We start from the raw sequence: 20,378 nt of genomic DNA, 5'->3' as shown, positions 1-20,378 counted from the left end.
TGAAATGAACATCCTGCCATCGGCGTGGATCTCATTGTCAGACTGCAAGAGGAGGTCGCGATGGAAAAAAATCCCCTGCACCGTGTTGAGGCTTTTATGGGGAGTGACAGAAACAGTAATATCACCCAGCTGGTCGCAGGCGAGTAAGGCCCAGGACCGGCCTGGGGATGCTGTCTGAATCAAGACTGCACCGTTTCTCATCTTGGACAGTGCTGTCACTTCCCCAAACTTATCCTCAAGATGTTCAACAAAAAATTGAGGCTTCGTACGTAAAAAGGAGTCCCCACCCATTCTGCTACAGACTAAATAGCGAGGCGAATATGGCACTCTTCTTTCTGCAGCCCTACATTCTTCCCACGGCGTGGCGAGGAAGGGAAGCGATTTACGATCATACCTGACAGCATTGTATTTGATATTTCCCTTCTCAGAGACGGCTGGCGCCGTTCGGTCACCAGAAAGTGATGACTTGCTCTGCTTCATTGCGGGTCATCTGCCCTGATGCCACCCACTCTGATCAGGTGCTTTCCCCAAAGGCACCACCCAGCCACAGCAGAGACCACTTGGCACAACGGTCATTGCCGGGAGTCCTGATGCCCCAAGAAGACGGGCATCTACGCCTCGGCATACACGGGGAGTTTACAGCTCGGGCATCAGCAATGCAATCCCTATGTTGTCATGGGGCCACCACCAAATGGGTACACGACGGCCCCACCACAACAATCCCCAGGAGAAGAGGTGGTGTCAGAACTGCTGGCTAGTACGCCCCTGCCCTGCCCTTTAGAGAGATGTGAGTGCATGACGACATGAGAGGCAGACTGGCCATTTTGGCAGAACGGGACCCAGCAATCCAGCCAGGTAGAGTGGAGTGAGGTAGAGTCTACACACACAGTGCAAGCAGGGGAGATTTTTATGAATGGGGAAAATCGCAGGTTCCCACAAGATTTTATCTTAGGCCCACTATTGCTTCTCGTGCTTGTTATCATTCTTCCACCTAAAATAAAATGAACAGAATTAATTCATTTTGGAGATGACACTACTGTTGTAGTCATCCACACACATGAACAGCAACAGAAATTTTGGCAAATCATTTTCTTCAGAATATTGTTGAGTGATTTCTTGCGAATGATATCACCTTCAACAACAAAAAAGGACACAAAATATTCAGTTCTGCGCAACTAGTAAGTGTAACACCTGGGGAAGAAACAATAACTTGTGTTTTAGGGCTCCACATTGACGAGAATTTAAAATATGACGATGATAATCATCTTTGATGTTCCTTAAACATCTTAGTTCAGCCATATTTACATTTCAAATCACTGAAAATCTTAGGGGGATACAAATCAGTAAGTCTGCATATTTTCATGCGATATCTACATCTGCATCTAAACTCTGCAAATCATTGAAGTGCATGACAGGGATTATCTCCCATTTCAGCAGTTATTAGGGTTTCTTCCCATTCCATTCACTTGCTAAGCACAGGAAAAATGATTGACTGAGTACATCTATGTGTGCTGCAGTTAATATAATCTTCTCCTCACTACTCCTTTCATCATTTAAAGTCGGTTGTTGAGACATTGGAAGTAGACTGTCGAAGATAAAAGTAAACTTTTCTGAGAAAGCCTACTTCCAATGTCTCAGTTTCTTCGCCATCTCTGTGACACTCTCCCACACGCTATACAAACCTGACCTTTCATGATGTCCTCCTCTGTTTACATTCGATATTCCTGTTAGTCCTTTGGTATGAGCAAACACACTTGAACAATATTCCAGAATGGATCACGTGAGTGATTTGTAAGCTTTGTAGACTTATGCCAATTTCCCAATATTCTACCAATACACTGGAGTCTATCACTTGCTTTACCCATGACAAAGCTATATGATCATTCCATTTCACATCCCTGCAAGTGTTATACCCAAGTATTTGTCCAAGTTGACCAATTCCAATTATGATTCACTGATATTGTAGTCACAGGATACTCTTTTTGTTCTCTGAAGTGCACAATTTTACATTTCTCAACATTTAAAGCCAGTTGCCAATCTTTGCACTACTTTGAAATTCTATCAAGATCTGTTTGAATATTTCAGCTGCTTCTTTCAGCCGTATTTCATTATTGATGCCTGCCTGGTCTGCAAAACGCCTAAGATTAATTTTAATATTGTTTGTAAGGTCATTAATATACAGCACGAAATGCAGGTGTCCCAACACACTTGTCTGGTGCATACCTGGAATTACTTCTACATCTGACGATGACTCCCCACACCAACACATGCTCAACCCAGTAACAAATTTCGTTTGATAACCCATGCCATTGTACTTTAGCCAATAAGCATTGATTTAGTATTGAGTCAAATGCGTTTCAGAATTCAAGAAACACTGTATCTACCTGACTGCCATAATCCACAACTATGCGGATGTAATGTGAGAAAAGTGCAAGTAGGGTATTACATTATCAATGTTTTTGGAATCCATGCTGGTTGACATGGTGGAGGCAGTTATGTTCAAGATACCATTTTATGTTTGAGATCAGAATATGTTCTAAGATTCTGCAAGAAAGGGGTTCCAGAATATTGGATGGTAATTTTAGAGATCACCTCTTGTACCCTTTTTATAAATGGGTGTGACATCTGCTTTTGTCAAACTACTGGGCATGTATTTTTGTTCAGGGGATCTACAATAGGTTATAATTAGAAGAATACAGTATAGAATCTAATAGGTATTACAATGTGTGCTGAGGCTGTTCAATTTTAACAATTACACTTGTTTCTCAACACTTATTTAACTTACCACTTCAGTGGTACAAGAATTAATTATGGGCAATTCTATTGTAAAGGAACAGTTAAACAGAGTTAAGCATTTGTACTTTTGCTTTGCTGCCCTCAGTTTCAGTTCCTATCTCATTTTCAAATTGCTGGAAACTAACTTTGGGCCATTGACAGCCTTTACACAAAAATAGAATTTCTTTGGGTTTTGTGAAGCATCATTTAATAATATTCTGCTATGATAGTCACTGAATGCTCTACACATTCTTCTCTTGACGGCAAAATGTGTTTCATTCACCATCTCTCTCTGTAGCCCTATGCTTTGTTTTATACCTGTCATGCAGTAGTCTGATCCTGTAGATGTTTCTTTACAGTGCATGTAAACCAAGGAGAATGTGTCCCATAGCTAACTGTGCTACTGGGTACATAGCTATTCAGTGCACTATCAACTATTCTTGAGCCATAGTTATGCCACTTTTTCCCATCCTTTTCAATTTAGTCTATCCTAAGCTACAGATTTCAAGTTCCTCATTGACACTATTGCTTATCTCTCTAGTTGCTACAACTGCCTCAAGGTCACTGATAAACTTCAGAATGTGGACTTCCTCCAAGACGTCAGGTCTGTTTGTTGCCATCAGATCTAATAGATTTCCATCATGACTAGGGTTCCTAGCTATCTGTTCTCAGTAGTTTTCAGAGAAGGCATTTAGTATTGCTTCACACGATGTCTTTTCACACCCACTACTAACAGATCTTTTACTTCCCCACTTGACTGCTTGGTAATTAGTCACCATCAATGATTACAGTATGACTGGGAACTTAGGTACAAGAAAAATGAACTTTTCTCTAAAATTTTTGGTTACATTAGGAGGTGCACCATCTGAATTTCCCATTAGCATGTCCTTTCAATGAACATTCAAATTTTCTTCAAAAATCTCACTGCTATCAATTTCAGTTTTCAACCAACTTTCTGCACCTAGTAATATGCGAGCTTCACTGTATTTCCAGAGCGTTTGTTTTTGCGGATTCATGACCTAACTCTTTATTGAAAAAACTTACACAACAGAAATGTCCCCTTCATTGTACTCCCCTCCACCTTGGACTGCTCCATGAGAATTTTGCACTGCCAGAAGCAGTGCTGCAAGTCTTTTCCTGTTATGTTGTCGAGGAGGCCCATCACATTTTCCTTCACTGTGTCCACGGACTCGAACCTGGTTCCTTTGAGTGCAGACTTCAGTTTTTGGAAGAGAAAGAAATTACATTATGCTATGTCAGGCGAATAAAATGGATGTTCCGTTACTGGAATGTTGTTTTTGTCAAAACCCTCTACACAGACAACGCATTATGAGCAGGTGTGTTGTCCCGACGAAGAATCCACAAGCGATTCTTCTACAGATCTGGTCTCCTTCTCTTCGCAGATGTTCATGGAGGGTCTCCAGAACAGTTATGGAGGGTCTCCAGAACAGTTACATCAGCTTGATTGACAGTCTGATCTTCAGGCACCCAACAACGTAGATAACCCCTGAAATATTGAAGAAAACGATCATCATTGTTTTGAATTTTGATTTACTCGTGTGCTTTCTTCTTCCTAGGAGATCGAGGGCTCTTCCACGGCACTGATTGTCTTTTAGTCTCAGGATCATATTGGAATATCCATGTTTCATCACACAATGTTTCTGAGTGTCAGCACAGCAGTCCACTCGATGTTGCTTTTGTTTGTTTGTGCGGATTCTTGGCACCACTAGCACAAACCTTTGTCATGCCCAGATCATCGTACAAAATATGTCTATCTGTTTTCTTACAGATGCAGGCAAGTTCTGAAATTGCTCGGAGTTCAGGCAGTAGTCTTCTCAAACAATTAGTATAAGATTTGGAGAAAAAGTTGTGTTTGGTGGTGACAGAAATGACATATTCACCAATAAAACACCGTAACTCCTACTGGAGAAAGCAAAGGAAACCGTCAAGAATGCTTACAAGTGTGCAGTATGTAATAAATTAACATTGACCGTAGCTTATACACAGTCGAGTCACATTAATGTGGCCACTATCTACGTTCATCAGAATGCAGTAACCGTTCAGGGATGGACCGTGGTAGCGCTACCAGAGGAGAATGCATGAAGTGTGTCAGAGGGACATGAAGAACAGTGTCGTCTTCATCGCACTGAAGAAATGGAGCGATTTATCTGAGGTCCTAAAGGGCACAACCGTCGGCTTCCGGGCCAAGGGTGGAAGCATTTCTAAAACAGCTAGGTTTGTAGACTGTTCGTGTGCTGCCATGGTTAAGTATACCCGTGCACAGAAAAATGGCGCAAACCAAAACTGGTGCCAAAGCAACTGTGGCACACCACAGGCCACAGATGACAGGGATGAATGACGGTTACTGAGATGTGCAACTCCAGAGCTACCAATCGCCCAGATGGACTGAGGGGCTACCGACAGCATCTCCTCGACAAACGTTGCCGCATGCAGGCCTCCATAGCAGGTGCCCAGTTCGTGCACCCGTGCTGACTGCTGTTCGGTGGTGATGAAGGCTGGAATTTGTGTGCCAATATCACAACTGGACATTCACCGACTGGTGACAGGTGGCTTTTTCAGATAAACCACCATTTATGCTCCATCAGATTGAAAGCAAAAACCCTGCATAAACGGTCGGAAGATCCAAGCCAGAGGTGGGAGCATTATGGCATGGGGAATGTTTTCCTGGCATTCTCTGGCCGATCTCTTCTTTCTGAAAGCTACAATGGACCAACAAAAGTATGCATCTATCCTCGAAGACCACGTCCATCCTTTTATATATAGTTTATTTTTTCTCATCCGAATGGCACTGAGTCAATGCAATGCGTCACCCAACTCTAAGTGTGTGTGCACAGTTTTATGAGCACCAGGGTGAGTTTACTGTATTCTACCGCCCACAGAACTCCCCAGCTTTAAATGCATTCTAGACACTGTGGAACCACCTCGATCGGGCTGTTTGCACCGTGGATCCTCAACTGACAAATCTAGTGCAGACAGCCGTGGCAACAATGTTGGCACGATTCCGCATTCCTGTCAGTACCTTCCAGAATCTCAGTGCCACTCTTATCTTACAACTCGCAAAACAGTGCTGCGGTGGTGTAATGGTCAGCATTTCGGTCTAGTAAGCGAGTAGTGCTCTGCACTGCAAAAAGTGGTTACTAAGGTGATCACATTAATGTGACTGGACAATGTAAATCTAGAGATTTTATAACAAATACAAAGTTTTTAGGGACAAATACCAGTTGTCAGTCAACAGGATTCTGTCACATTTTGAAGCGTGATCACAGTTTCCTGCTTTACGAGACAATTGTATGTTAGGAGTCAACCAACTAGCAGGATGTCAGTTCAGTTTTTCAGGTTGACAAAGGTAAGTAAATTAAGACACATATGGACATGTGGAACACAGTCGCATGCTTACGGGCCTCGAGTCATTTTCCAAACAGACTGGAGTTAATACACAGACTATGGAGGCAAGTTCGTGGTCCAGAAGTCACCAATGGTTGTCTTAGTGTATGCAGTGCTGAAGAGCAAAGCTATGTTTTATATGATAAGTTACCTCAAGTATGTTGTATGTAATCAAAGAACATTGTACAATAGGGAGCAACTGAATGAGGCAGTACAGCTGCTGTGACACTTACCTCACATACAGGAAATGGAGTTGGTTGCGTCCGGCCATCTCGATTTATGTTTTACATGGTTTTCTAAAATAACTTTTTGGAATTCTGAGTTAAATCCTCCGTAAAGGCAGTGGCTGAGTACCTGTCCTATCCCCAGGGTATATTTATGTATTCTGTGTGTACGTATATTTTTAGATATCAACGGTCAGTCCTACCCGGAACAGGTGAATCGACAAAACTACACACCGAAGAAGGGTCTAGTGTATGAAACCTGACGTAAGAAAACTCCAAGGTCCACCGTAGGTCGACAGAGCCTACAGAAAAGGATAAGGAAGCAGGTAAGAGAGCAATGGAAGAAAGGCTGGCAAGGTGCCCCATCCGGGAGCAGCCAGAGGCCCTCAAAGGCAGAAAGTGTGACAGGGGCCTTAACTTTTGCCAATTACTGGGGGCACCCCACCCAACATTACACAGAAAAGACTTGTGACACAGATAGGGTGAGAGAAGCACAGGAAAACAGAATAACAACACCGAGCCAAACAGAAGAGGCAAGAAGGGAGAAGAGAAAAAGAAGGGTAGAGCACGCCCTGGGGCAGACAACCAGGCTTGGACAGCCGTTGTCCGGTTGGGGGAAAGGAGATGACAGGGCATCCTGTCAACCTCTTGACGAGCCAATGAGGCTAAGGTGCCCTCCATTAGAGAGAGTGATAAAAAACCCCTACACGAATAATCCATAAAACTGGGACAATGGCTGAGGCATCATCTGCTAACACTGGGGTTAGCCAGTCAGGAAGATTAAGAGTCCGCTGCAGAGTGGCTAGGTTAGGACAGTCTGGCAAAATTGTGACCACTGTCAGATGGGCACCACAATGACAATGGGGCAGATCGTTGCGACGGAGGAGATGTCCACAGTCAGTTGAGTATGGCCAACGCAGTGGTGGCAAAAGACAACAGAACCCTTGCGAGAGGTCCATACAGTAGTTTGTTCGACGAAGTCAGTGTATGCCATTCCGTATTCCAAATCCGTAGAACCTGACCGCATAATACCAACTGAACGTCCAGTTCAGGAATAATGATCCCGAGAAGAGGCTTGTCGGTAGCCAATCTGGCTAGCCTGTCAGCGATTTCATTCCCCAGGATCCTAAAGTGACCTGGGGTCCAGGCAAAGACCACCGACCATTCTTTTGTTCAAGGGCAAAAAGGGAATTCTGGATACTGAGAAATGAAGGATGGTGAAGGTTACGACTGGTCAAGAGCTTGAAAACCATTCAAGGAGTCACTACAGATGAGGAAGTGACTCACCAGTGTAAGAACACATATGCTCAAGAACACGAGATGGCCACTAACTCTGCAGTGAAACACTGCAGTCATATGGCAAGGAGTGGAATTCGTTACATCCTGCACGAACGCAAACAAAGCCAGTGTGAGCGGCAACCATCGAGCTATCAGTATAGACAATGTCTGAACCTCAAAACACACCAAAAATGGAAAAGAATTGGTGGCAGAGGGCCTCAGTCAGGGCCGAGTCTTTCGGATGTTATGACAGGTCAAGACAGAGCTGTGCATGGGATGCATGACGGAGGGGAACATCAGTGGGCCTGGAGAAAAAATGGTAGAAGGGTAAGCTGGAATTCAGCCAAAAAAAGGGGAACAGATGTAGGTTAATACTGATTTCAGGACATACACAAACTCCACCTGACACACTATTATAGTCACAACAGTTCTCGTAATATCCCCTATAGCTGTGTAGGGCAGCGGTCCGCATTTCCAGGAACCAGGTTTTCTGAAGGGCAATGCAGAAAGCAGGTGTAAAGCTTAACAGTTGCCATAGTGCAACCAGGAGGTGGGATGAACCAACGCAATTCCACTGGAGGATGATGTCATCGTGAGCCTGGGAAGGCATGGAATATTCAATTAGGCAGTTATGCCTCAGGGTCACCTGCTGTCACCGACTTATTGCCTGAGCAGTCTATATCATTGTGTCTGAGGGTTCGGCGAGATCTATGTCCTGAGCGGATGCCAGAATCTCTACCTCATCTGCAGATGCAGAGCTTGTAGGTAGCAGTGCTGTGGGTGCCACCACAATTCCCTTGGTCTTCGGGATCTTCTTTTTAGATTTCTCTCACTGCTCCTTGGGTTTCCTTGGCTGGGAGGACTTCACTGATACAGTCTCCGGGACTGAGGATGAGCGTGAAGCCCTACGACCAGCTCCTTTTGGGCTCTTCAGCCACTGGCAGGTGTCATCTTTCCCACTAGCAGAAACCTGGGAAAGGTGCTACAGAAGTAGATGGTGTAGGAGCAACACATGACAGTGGTAGACCATCACCTTGACCTTCTCGGGTAGTGTATCACCCTCGAAGGCCAAGATGGAGGCACTGGTGGCAACCCGTTTATCTCTCGGTGCCCAGTGGACACGCCAAACGAAATGTACACCTCACCACTCTTAATTGGCGCACAGCTCATCATCAGACTGCAAAAGAAGGCCCCTGTGAAATATGATACCCTGGACCATATTTAAGCTCTTATGGGGCCTGATGTTTATGTAAACATGCCCCAGCTTGTCAGAAGCGAGTAACGACCATGACTGGGCAGAGGGTGCTGTTTTGATCAAGACTGACCTAGATCGCATTTTAGACAATCCCTCCACCTGCCCAAACTTGTCCTCTAAATGCTCAACAAAAAACTGAGGCTTCTTCGTCATGAAAGATTCCCCATCAGCGCTCGAACATACAAGGTACCGGGGCGAATAAGAGCCGCCGCCATCCTTAGCATGACGTTCCTCCCATGGTGTGGCCAGGGAGGGGAACAATTTGGGGTCATACTTCTGTGTGTTGAATTGAGCCCATGAGTGCTTAGAGTCTGCTTGTGTTTGACCACCAGCAAGAGATGATGTACTATGGTTCACCCTGTGTCATCCGCCCTCATGCCACCCACTCCGACCAGCAGGCCTCCCCATGGGCACCACCCAGCCACAGTGAAGGCCACCTGGCAGGATGACCATTGCTGGGAGTCCTGATGCCTCAGGGTGACGGGCATCTATTCCTCAGCATAAGTGGGAAGTTAAGGGCGCAGGCATCAGCACAGCAATCCCTGTGTGGTCAGAGGACTACAACGAACAGGGTACATGGCAGCCCCACCACAACGGACTGGCTACCATGCTGGATATCAAGTGGAACCTAGCAAACAAGCCCATTATCATTGTCAGTGTAGAAAATGATATGCACAGTTGATGGAAAAATACGCACCCAGGAGGGTCACCTTGCCCAACAGTTGGAGAATGAGCAGAAGTGCAGATCCACATTGATGAAGGATGCAATAGGTCTCAGTGCATGATGCACACGATTCACCATGTAAGGCGTCCTTACTCAATTGGCTTGCTCTTCGGAAAATTTTGAAAAATGGAGGTGAAACCCTACAGGGGACCATCACATGAAGGCCGAAACGTGACAGACTCCTTTTAGTTACCTCTTATCACAGGCAGGAATACCTCGGGCCTATTCTAACCCTGGACCCGCAGGGGGTGAATCTGACCTGGTCCTGGAGCAGCGTCTCTGGCTGTAGGCACAGATGATTTCAATTCCCACACAGAGAATGGAAGCTCGTACATCACACCACTGCACGAGTAGAAGCAGAGCATCATCATTTCCACAGCCCTACAGCAAATGTGCTGTAGTTTGTCCGGATGATACAGTTTCCAGCTAAAACCTAAGCGAGACACCATTTCTCAGTAAGAACATAAGGGGAGATGTAAAGACCTCACACAAAACCCACCCTCTCGAGTTCCAAACTCGTGCAGAGGGAGTAAGTCCTTTTGGGGGTTCCTCTTCAGTACTTTTATTGTTCGCCTGCTCGTGCTCTCACAATTTTGAAGGCACAAAGACTTCCGCAGGTGGTATTTAATTGCTGCAAAACTGCACACCCAGCTCTGATGGCCGAGCAACAGTCTTCATTCCATCGAGGTTAAGTGTAGCTCCACTCCCTAGGTACATTGACAAGAGCATGTACTCGTACTTGAATCTGTGGCAGCATCACACTTGGCAACTGGTTTTGTTACATGCTGGAGGGGGAAAAATAATGCAAACACTTGAGATGGCATGGGTTTGAAACTTTTTTTTGCTTCACCACAGCCTCGACTTTTCCTTCTCTCATTACAAAACCAAACCTTCTGCTCCATACTGGTCAATCCCCAGAGAAGTTTATACATTTCCGAGGAATGTCGACTACAGTTGTCAGATCCACGAGCTGTGCCTTCACAATTTCTAAACATAGCTCTCCCATCACACACCACAGTTGTATGACCAAGTCTCTGATAAATGAGGCACTGTGCCAGATTGAGAACAAACAGTTGAAGCTTTTGCGTCAGTGGCCAATCTGCAGCTGGTGACAGGATCACAACTGCCAGTACCTGACCACTGCTGGCAGAGCTCCCAGCCCCTAGCTGTGGCACAATCTTCGGCTTCATCCTGCCAGTAGCTGCACTACCGCAAACACAGGCCTCAGTGTCACTGAAACATGCAACCTCCTCTCCCCCCACCTCACACTTACGAGGCTTATGGTATGATAATGTGGCATGTGCCCCACTGAGTGGAGGACCTAGAAGTGATACAAGAAACTTTATCAATACAAATTTATAGTACGCTAAAGGAAGCTCTCATACAGTGTTTCATATTGTCACCAGAGCTGTGATAAAAAAATCACAAATGTCAATAAAGGTAACAAATCACCATCACAAGTACCCAAATTCTTACAATCATTAGTGGGCCCTGAACTTTTGCCCAAACAACCTTTTCACAAGCTATGGTTCCATTAACTTCCAGTTGATAACTGTGCTGTCATTGTGACACACCCTTACCACAACAAGTCTTAGCCAAAAAAGCTACACAACTTCATAAACAGCTTAGATGAAATTCGTACATACACAAAAATCAATAACAGACAGTGTTCCTATAATGCACAGGTTTATGGAAGCTGCATCACTGACTCTGGAACGTGCACAAATACTTCCCACCCACTGCGTACATCTACTAAACCCACCACGGGGCAGTTGGCAACCCAAGAGCCAAAACTCAAAATGTAAGTTGCTACACACCAACAACAGCTACCAAGTAACAACTGGAGAGATTGAGGGGGGGGGGGGGGGGGGGGAGGAAAACAAATACACAATAAAATGCTGTCCCGTAAGAATCACCAGAACAACGGTGTTGTTACCCCAGGCATTTTGGCAACTCTGCCTGCCAATGCATTTGGTCTAGCAATTGCGCAGATTTAAAAGACATGTATTACTGGGCACTAAGGTCTGCCAGCAACAGTTAAGCTCCTGGAACTGGGTGTGGTACAGAGACTGTGCAAACGCCACACTATCTGCAGTCAAACAATCATTCTGACTTATTGTGCAGGCCGGTACATCGAGTGAAGAGTTTTTGACTGATTTGAGTTCAGAAGTCAGCGCTCTATCTTACAAGAACACAAGATGGGCTTAATGCGACCAACAACTCCAACTTCCCTGTCTATGATGAAAAGCAGTTAACACTGCATCTGAATTCAGACTGCCACTTGACACTGACTTTTGCTATTACAGACATACTTGGTCCTATAATTGCTCCAGACTTTTTATGTAGCTTTCTACTGGTTTCAAACATGCTCAACAGCCAATTGGTTGCATCAAGTGCAGTGTGATGCACATGTGGCTTCCCACACAAAGAAACCCGGTTCCTCTCATCATTAGGGTTTTGTGATTCTACTGTGTGCTCACAGCAGTGTGGAACACACGTGTATGCTTCACACAAGAAGAACTCCGAGACAAGATTCACAAAACAATGTCAGATGATGTACTTTCCCCATGACTTGCTTCAGGATTTTCCAACACTCACCAAACCCGTCAGTGCCACCAGGGACTGTGACATGCACTATTCGACATCATATCTGCCTTGGGGATGCGTGGTTAAATTCCTGGGATATTGTCTTCAGCACAGGCTTCTCACCATCATATGAGTGGGCAAAAGCAGCACAACATGTACCCCTTCCCAAAACTGATGAGAGGACCCACTGATGCACTCTGGCTGCCACTGAGTAGCCACTCTCAGTACTACTCAATGCTAAATATACTACTGGTATCTTAAAATACCGTGGAGTCCAGAGGAAAAAGCAGCTTTCCACGACCTAAAGAAACATCTGTCACAGACATTGCTGCTGAGACAACATTTATGTGCTTTTGGTCAATGTGAGCCAAACAGCAACAGACACAGCTCTTTGGTAAAGGAGTGGATGGCAAATGGCAGGCACTTGCGTTACTTTTTAAAAACTTAATGAAGCAGCAAAAATGGATTGCTACTGACCGTGAGTTGTTTGTTATTTACTTCGCTAAGAACCATTTTCAAGCATCTGTTGAAGGGGGACACTTCAGATTTTGTATGGGCCAAGCAGCTATCTTTCAGAGAGAGAGACAGACCTTGGCTCACAACAACAGTGAAGTCATGCCAAATATATCACACAGTTCACAACTAATGTGCTTTTTTTTTTAAAAAAAAAAAACACCTCATCACAGACTTAGTATCTCAGAATTGCACCAATTTAAACTCCGTTCACTGGGTAGAGTAGGTTTCTAAGTAGCAGGAGCCTCCTCTGTTATGCAGTCTTGCACAAGAGCAGTGAATAGCTCTGCAGCTCAGATGTGTATCACCTCCAAATCTGCTGGACGGAATTTGGTGTGATGTAGCAAAGGGGTTGGGGTGCAGCAACCCTACATACCAGAACAACATCACTGTGAGGCTTTTGACACACTGTGTAATCTGGCCCTGCCAGGAATCTGAGTTGCACATAAGTTAGTATCCGACAATGATGCGTGGCCCAGAGATCAAAAAGATTGTTGTGTACAAGCACGTGCATGTCTATTTATGCCAGTGTAATAAGATTGGCAGGTAAATCTTCGTTCTGATCACTCCATTTCCAACACTGTCAGCAAGAGTTGCATATGCAAGTGGACACCGTGGACCAGTTGCTGTACTCTTTGGGACGACACTATTGACTGACAGTGATCAATAGTTTTAACAGGTGGCCAGAAGTTGCCACAATCCAGAACATACGTGCCAGTTGAGCAATAGTACACTCACAGTTCTCCAGGTTTGGCATTCTGCATAATGTAACCACAGCCTGAGGGAGGCAATTTGAAAAGTCAGTTTTCCCACAAACTGTTACTACTGTGAGACTGCATCCAAGCCCGCACTCCGATGTACTTGCCACCAGCAACAGGATAGTGGAGTGGTGTAACTGCCTGCAACTAACCTAATGTGTAGGCCTAACCCCTCATTGCCCCTGGTCACACTACAATTGAGAACAATGAAGGCAGACATACAACACTCTCCTGTACAGTTAGTCTACAGCAAGCAGCTGTGGATGCCAGGAGGGTTAATTGAGCCAGTGTTCTGAGCTGGTCATTCTCAAGCTACAAACACAGCTGGCAGAAACTGGAACTGGACTGAGGAAAACTGAGCCTACCAATGCTGCCAGAAATGGAGATCTGAAGATATTCGTGTGCAAAGATCAGCAGAAAACATTCCAGGTGTTGCTCAGGTGTGATGCAATATGCCCACTGCTTCTTTCGCTCTACTCTGGACTTTACAGAGCAGTCTCAAGTATAAGCCACCATTTCAAAATTGACAAGATCTGCAAACAGGTGGCAGTTTCAACAATGTGGCTCAAACCTGTGTACAGCTGCAACAGCACACTCCTTACTCAGCCTGTCAAATTGCACTTCATTGTGGAGGGTGACATTTCAACATACAGTTTTGCTCAACTTCGGTACCAATAGATGACACCGAAATGACACCCGCAGAACGGGAGCAGCCCACACCTGCACCAAACATTTTCACGGGAACTGGCAGACAAATCTAGTGCAAGTTCCTCATATAGCAGGATGTCACTTTTTTGCTTCAGTTGACACGGTTACACTGTTGTTGGCTCTCTTTCCTACTGTATCTTATGCAAGAGTGAATAAATGCTATCTGTTATTTACAACAATATTATATATCACTCCCACCATTACTATATAACCTTCAAGCATCTGCCAGTTCAGTTTCTTCAGCATTTACGTGATGCTGCATGGGCAATCCTACTGTCAATATTTTGCATTATTCGTATTTGGTGTGGGCCACACACAATTTAGGAATATTCTAGGTTAGGTCACATAAGTGTGTATGCCATCATTCCATTTCATATCTGTACGAACTGTAACACGCAGATATTTGTATTAGTTCACAGGATACGTCTACGATTTACTGAAATTGCACTCTTATTATACGTTTCTGCATTTTGTGGCATGCACAATTTTATATTCCCGAACATTTAACGCATGTTGTCTTCTCTGCACCACTTTGAAATCTTATGAATATACTTTTTAAGACGGCCAGAAAATAATAACTAGAATATTTATATGGTGGACTGTCCAGAAAATCCCCACGTATCTCTAACACAAGCAGCAAGGTGTAAGTGGCGGAGAGAGTTACACGACACTAAATCCGCAATTTGTTACATTTATAGCAATTTTAGTGATCGATTGACGGCTAGCGGGATATTGGAATTCACACAACTTTCTCAAAATTGTACGACGCGTTCTTAATACACTACTGAAGATTATGTGATTAATATCCTTAACTTCAATGTGTGAAACCAAAGAAATCAAACTGCGAGATGTGTAGCGAACGATAAATTTAAAACTTGCTCTATTCATACAGAGGTTGAATGTCGTGTTAGAGCCTGGTTTCATCAGAATGTCAAGCAACATTGTCACAAGTTTATAATCCTCGTTACCTGACACTTTCCCATAAGAATTTTATGTGGTGTAAACGGCCCGGCGTGTTCCTCGATGTTTAGCGGTTGATAAATCGTTTCACGTAGGTAGTGTATGAATCTACGAAAGCATCCAACACAAACTTTTCTTTCTCTTGTCTCACATTCGCTTTCGTAACGGCCTCCATTCCACTGATTTCTTCGATCTGGCCTCTTCCACGTGACTTCGAACTCCAATGGGGTAGCAAGAGAAGTCCACACACACTTACCAATAAGCGCGTCCTGTCAGACGCAGCGTTCCGTGCGCAGTAATGATGCGCAGTGTGTTAGCATCACAAAATGCAGTCTGAATCAAAAACTTTGTTGACAACTCCAACAGAAAAGCCGAATCATTACTCGTAAGTTCCGGGATTGAAGTGTCGAGTGTTTTCTGGAGGGCGTTTGCACTATAAAAGTTCACCGATAAGGATGAAGATGATTTTTCTTCCTTTTACAGATATTTGAAGGAGTTTCGTGTGGAACAGTGTCCATTGTTTCTTCAGCATAAATGTACCCAACACAGACCTTTCACGTGTTTTCATTGGCATTTTATGAATCAGCGGCGGAGGAGACCCGTTAGAAGACGAGATGGAACTTTTAATTATAGTGCTGATAATTACTGCACGAAGTTTGATGAAACGACAGGACAGTGCCCCGAAGGAGATGAGTAAGTTCAAACCAGTAGTTTTTATATTTGAATCTTTAAATACCTCTTTATTTTTATACGCATTTCGTCGACCATCACGTAACGCCTTTGCATTTCATCTAAGCACGTTACGTTATAAAATTGTTAGTTGTTTTTCATTAAAAATATAAACAACCATTTCGGATCAGTTTCTGTCATTTCTGCATGATAAAATACAGCAAATGTTATTGATTTATACATATTTGCATGGAATGCGCTCCTGGATTATTATTTATTGTTTTTCAGTTGTCAGTTTTTACACCGCACGGCAGGTGATACAGAAAGACGCTATCACCTGAGATATTACAAGACATGTATGTGCGTTCATGATACGGATTCACGAGGATTTTGTGTGAAAAACGGACCACATTGCGCGTTTGCTCATGGTAATCATGACCTAAGGCCCCCAGTGTACGATATTAATGAGCTTAAGGTGAGTTCCCTATCACCGTTCTCAATTCATTTTGTTTACTTTTACGCTTACTTTAACTGTCAAACCCAGTAAGAATTAGAAATGCGTTTGATAAGTTAGATTTGATAGATTTAAGATTATTTATTAGGAATTGAGCTAGTCATTTCAATTACCACTTATTTAACAAATCAGAAGTTTTGTGAAGAATTTCACTTAATACTGTACCATTTATGCTGGCATAAATAAATCATCAAGGGATCACAAATTTAGCATTGGAGGGCAGCATGGAGGGTAAAAATCGTAGAGGGAGACCAAGAGATGAATACACTAAGCAGATTCAGAAGGATGTAGGTTGCAGTAGGTACTGGGAGATGAAGAAGCTTGCACAGGATAGAGTAGAATGGAGAGCTGCATCAAACCAGTCTCAGGACTGAAGACCACAACAACAACAACAACAACAAATAAATCATGAAAGTAAATCTCAACTCAATGTAAATTTTGGAATTGGCCTACTATCCTTAGAGCAAGAACTGCCCATCAGCACGTACTCATTTAAACAGCAGGACAGGATTTCAGTATGATAATTAAGCTACAGTAACAGACTCATAAGTTCGTTAATGTAGTAAAAGGGGGAGGACAGTAAAGCAGTTGCTCCACACGCCCCCCCCCCCCCCCCCCCCCCCCCATCCTCCCTTCCAGTAAATAGATATATGCGGTCAATAAACATCAACAGCAAGACTGCAACATTTCTGCAAATTGAAATTGACAGGTGGAAATAAATGGTCTCCCACACTGAAACCAAGAACAGCATTTTCATTTAAGTTCCTCATATGTAATTAAGCTTCAGAAGAGTCAGATGTATTTTCTTTTTGAGTAAAAATATCTAGATCATATTAAACAGTTACAACATGTTGTTGTTGTGATCTTCAGTCCTGAGACTGGTTTGATGCAGCTCTCCATGCTACCCTGTCCTGTGCAAGCTTCTTCATCTCTCAGTACTTACTGCAACCCACATCCTTCTGAATCTGCTTAGTGTATTCATCTCTTGGTCTCCCTCTACGATTTTTACCCTCCACGCTGCCCTCCAATGCTAAATTTGTGATACCTTAATGCCTCAGAACATGTCCTACCAACTGATCTCTTCTTCTAGTCAAGTTGTGCCACATACTCCTCTTCTCCCCAATTCTATACAATACTTCATCATTAGTTATGTGATTTACCCATCTAATCTTCAGCATTCCTCTGTAATACCACATTTCGAAAGCTTCTATTCTCTTCTTGTCCAAACTATTTATCGTCCATGTTTCACTTCCATACATGGCTACACTCCATACAAACACTTTCAGAAACAACTTCCTGACTCTTAAATCTATACTCGATGTTAACAAATTTCTCTTCTTCAGAAACGCCTTCCTTGCCATTACCAGTCTACATTTTATATCCTCTCCACTTTGACCATCATCAGTTATTTTGCCCCCCCAAATAGCAAAACTCCTTTACTACTTTAAGTGTCTCATTTCCTAATCTACTTCCCTCAGCATCACCTGACTTAATTCGACTACATTCCATTATCCTCATTTTGCTTTTGTTGATGTTCATCTTATATCCTCCTTTCAAGATACTGTCCATCCCGTTCAACTGCTCTTCCAAGTCTTTTGCTGCCTCTGATAGAATTCAAATGTCATCGGCGAACCTCAAAGTTTTTATTTCTTCTACATGGATTTTAATACCTACTCCGAATTTTTCTTTTGTTTCCTTTACTGCTTGCTCAATATACAGATTGACTAACATCGGGGAGAGGCTACAACCCTGTCTCGCTCCCTTCCCAACCACTGCTTCCCTGTCATGCCCCTCGACTCTTGTAAGTGCCATCTGGTTTCTGTACAAATTGTAAATAGCCTTTCGCTCCCTGTATTTTACCCCTGCCACCTTTAGAATTTGAAGGAGAGTATTCCAGTCAACATTGTCAAAAGCTTTCTCTAAATCTACAAATGCTAGAAACGTAGGTTTGCCTTTCCTTAATCTTTCTTGTAAGGTGAGTCTTAAGGTCAGTATAGCCTCACGCGTTCCAATATTTCTACGGAATCCAAACTGTTCTTCCCTGAGGTCGGCTTCTACTAGTTTTTCCATTCGTCTGTAAAGAATTTTGCAGCCGTGACTTATTAAACTGATTGTTCGGTAATTTTCACATCTGTCAGCACCTGCTTTCTTTGGGATTGGAATTATTATATTCTTCTTGAAGTCTGAGGGTATTTTGCCTGTCTCATACATCTTGCTCACTAAATGATACGAGTTTTGCTCTCCCAAGGCCGTCAGTAGTTCTAATGGAATGTTGTCTATTCCTGAGACCTTGTTTCGATTCAGGTCTTTCAGTGCTCTGTCAAACTCTTCACGCAGTAGCATATCTCCCATTTCATCTTCATCTACATCCTCTTCCATTTCCATAATTTTGTCCTCAAGTACATCACCCTTGTATAGACCCTCTATATACTCCTTCCACCTTTCTGCTTTCCCTTCTTTGCTTAGAACTGGGTTTCCATCTGAGCTCTTGATATTCATACAAGTGGTTCTCTTTTCTCCAAAGGTCTCTTTAATTTTCCTGTAGGCAGTATCTATCTTACCCCTAGTGAGATAACCGTCTACATCCTTACATTTGTCCTCTAGCCATCCCTGCTTAGCCATTTTACACTTCCTGTCGATCTCATTTTTGAGACGTTTGTATTCCTTTTTGCCTGCTTCATTTACTGCATTTTTATATTTTCTCCTTTCATCAATTAAATTCAATATTTCTTCTGTTACCCAAGGAGTTCTACTAGCCCTCGTCTTTTTACCTACTTGATCCTCTGCTGCCTTCACTACTTCATCCCTCAGAGCTACCCATTCTTCTTCTACTGTACTACTTTCCCCCATTCCTGTCAATTGTTCCCTTATGCTCTCCCTGAAACTCTGTACAACTTCTGGTTTAGTCAGTTTATCCAGGTCCCATCTCCTTAAATTCCCACCTTTTTGCAGTTTCTTCAGTTTTAATCTACAGTTCACAACCAATAGCTTGTGGTCAGGGTCCACATCTGCCCCTGGAAATGTCTTACAATTTAAAACCTGGTTTCTAAATCTCTGTCTTACCATTATATAATCTATCTGATACCTTCTAGTATCTCCAGGATTCTTCCATGTATACAGCCTTCTTTCATGATTCTTGAACTAAGTGTTAGCGATGATTAAGTTATGCTCTGTGCAAAACTCTACCAGGCGGCTTCCTCTTTCATTTCTTAGCCCCAATCCATATTCACCCACCATGTTTTCTTCTCTCCCTTGTCCTACTCTCGAATTCCAGTCACCCAAGACTATTAAATTTTCGTTTCCCTTAACTACCTGAATAATTTCTTTTATCTCATCATACATTTCTTCAATTTCTTCATCATGTGCAGAGCTAGTTGGCATATAAACTTGTACTACTATAGTAGGTGTGGGCTTCGTGTCTATCTTGGCCACAATAATGCGTTCGCTATGCTGTGTGTAGTAGCTTACCCGCACTCCTATTTCTTTATTCATTATTAAACCTACTCCTGCTTTACCTCTTTCTGATTTTGTTTGTAACTTTTCCATGAACCATGGACCTTGCCGTTGGTGGGGAGGCTTGCGTACCTCAGCGATACATGTGACCGTAGTGTAGGTGCAACCACAATGGAGGGGTATCTGTTGAGAGGCCAGACAAATGTGTGGTTCCTCCTGCCACCGAACTTCACTAATTCCCACTATATCTAACTTAAACCTATCCATTTCCGTTTTTAAATTTTCTCATCTACCTTCCCGGTTAAGGGATTTGACATTCCACACTCCGATCCGTAGAATGCCAGTTTTCTTTCTCCTGATAACGACGTCCTGTTGAGTAGTCCCCACCCGGTGATCCGAATGGGGGACTATTTTACCTCTGGAATATTTTACGCAAGAGGACGCCATCATCATTTATCCATACAGTAAAGCTGCATGCCCTTGGGAAAAATTATTGCCGTAGTTTCACCTTGCTTTCAGCTGTTCGTAGTACCAGCACAGCAAGGCCGTTTTGGTT

General features: G+C 43.5%; 1 protein-coding gene and 1 long non-coding RNA gene across 2 annotated transcripts in view; one reads left to right on the top strand and one right to left on the bottom strand.

The window, feature by feature from the left end:
- The window catches only part of LOC124777338, a 47,323-nt gene extending 31,915 nt beyond the window's left edge, over positions 1 to 15,408 (bottom strand). Inside the window, exon 1 of the long non-coding RNA XR_007015717.1 lies at positions 15,195 to 15,408. This is a non-coding gene — a long non-coding RNA (uncharacterized LOC124777338). The remainder of the gene's footprint in view (positions 1 to 15,194) is intronic.
- A 40-nt stretch (positions 15,409 to 15,448) lies between these two features.
- LOC124777337 (putative E3 ubiquitin-protein ligase UNKL) overlaps positions 15,449 to 20,378 on the top strand; it is a 279,457-nt gene continuing 274,527 nt past the window's right edge. Inside the window, exons 1-3 of the mRNA XM_047252703.1 lie at positions 15,449 to 15,571; positions 15,670 to 15,879; positions 16,144 to 16,330. Coding sequence (XP_047108659.1) covers positions 15,513 to 15,571; positions 15,670 to 15,879; positions 16,144 to 16,330 — 456 coding nt within the window. The 5' untranslated portion in view covers positions 15,449 to 15,512. The remainder of the gene's footprint in view (positions 15,572 to 15,669; positions 15,880 to 16,143; positions 16,331 to 20,378) is intronic.

This window comes from Schistocerca piceifrons, chromosome 2 (assembly GCF_021461385.2).
Source record: "Schistocerca piceifrons isolate TAMUIC-IGC-003096 chromosome 2, iqSchPice1.1, whole genome shotgun sequence".
Classification (NCBI taxonomy): domain Eukaryota; kingdom Metazoa; phylum Arthropoda; class Insecta; order Orthoptera; family Acrididae; genus Schistocerca; species Schistocerca piceifrons.
Note: the sequence above shows the minus strand (reverse complement) of the source record. Positions and strands in the feature narration are given on the sequence as shown.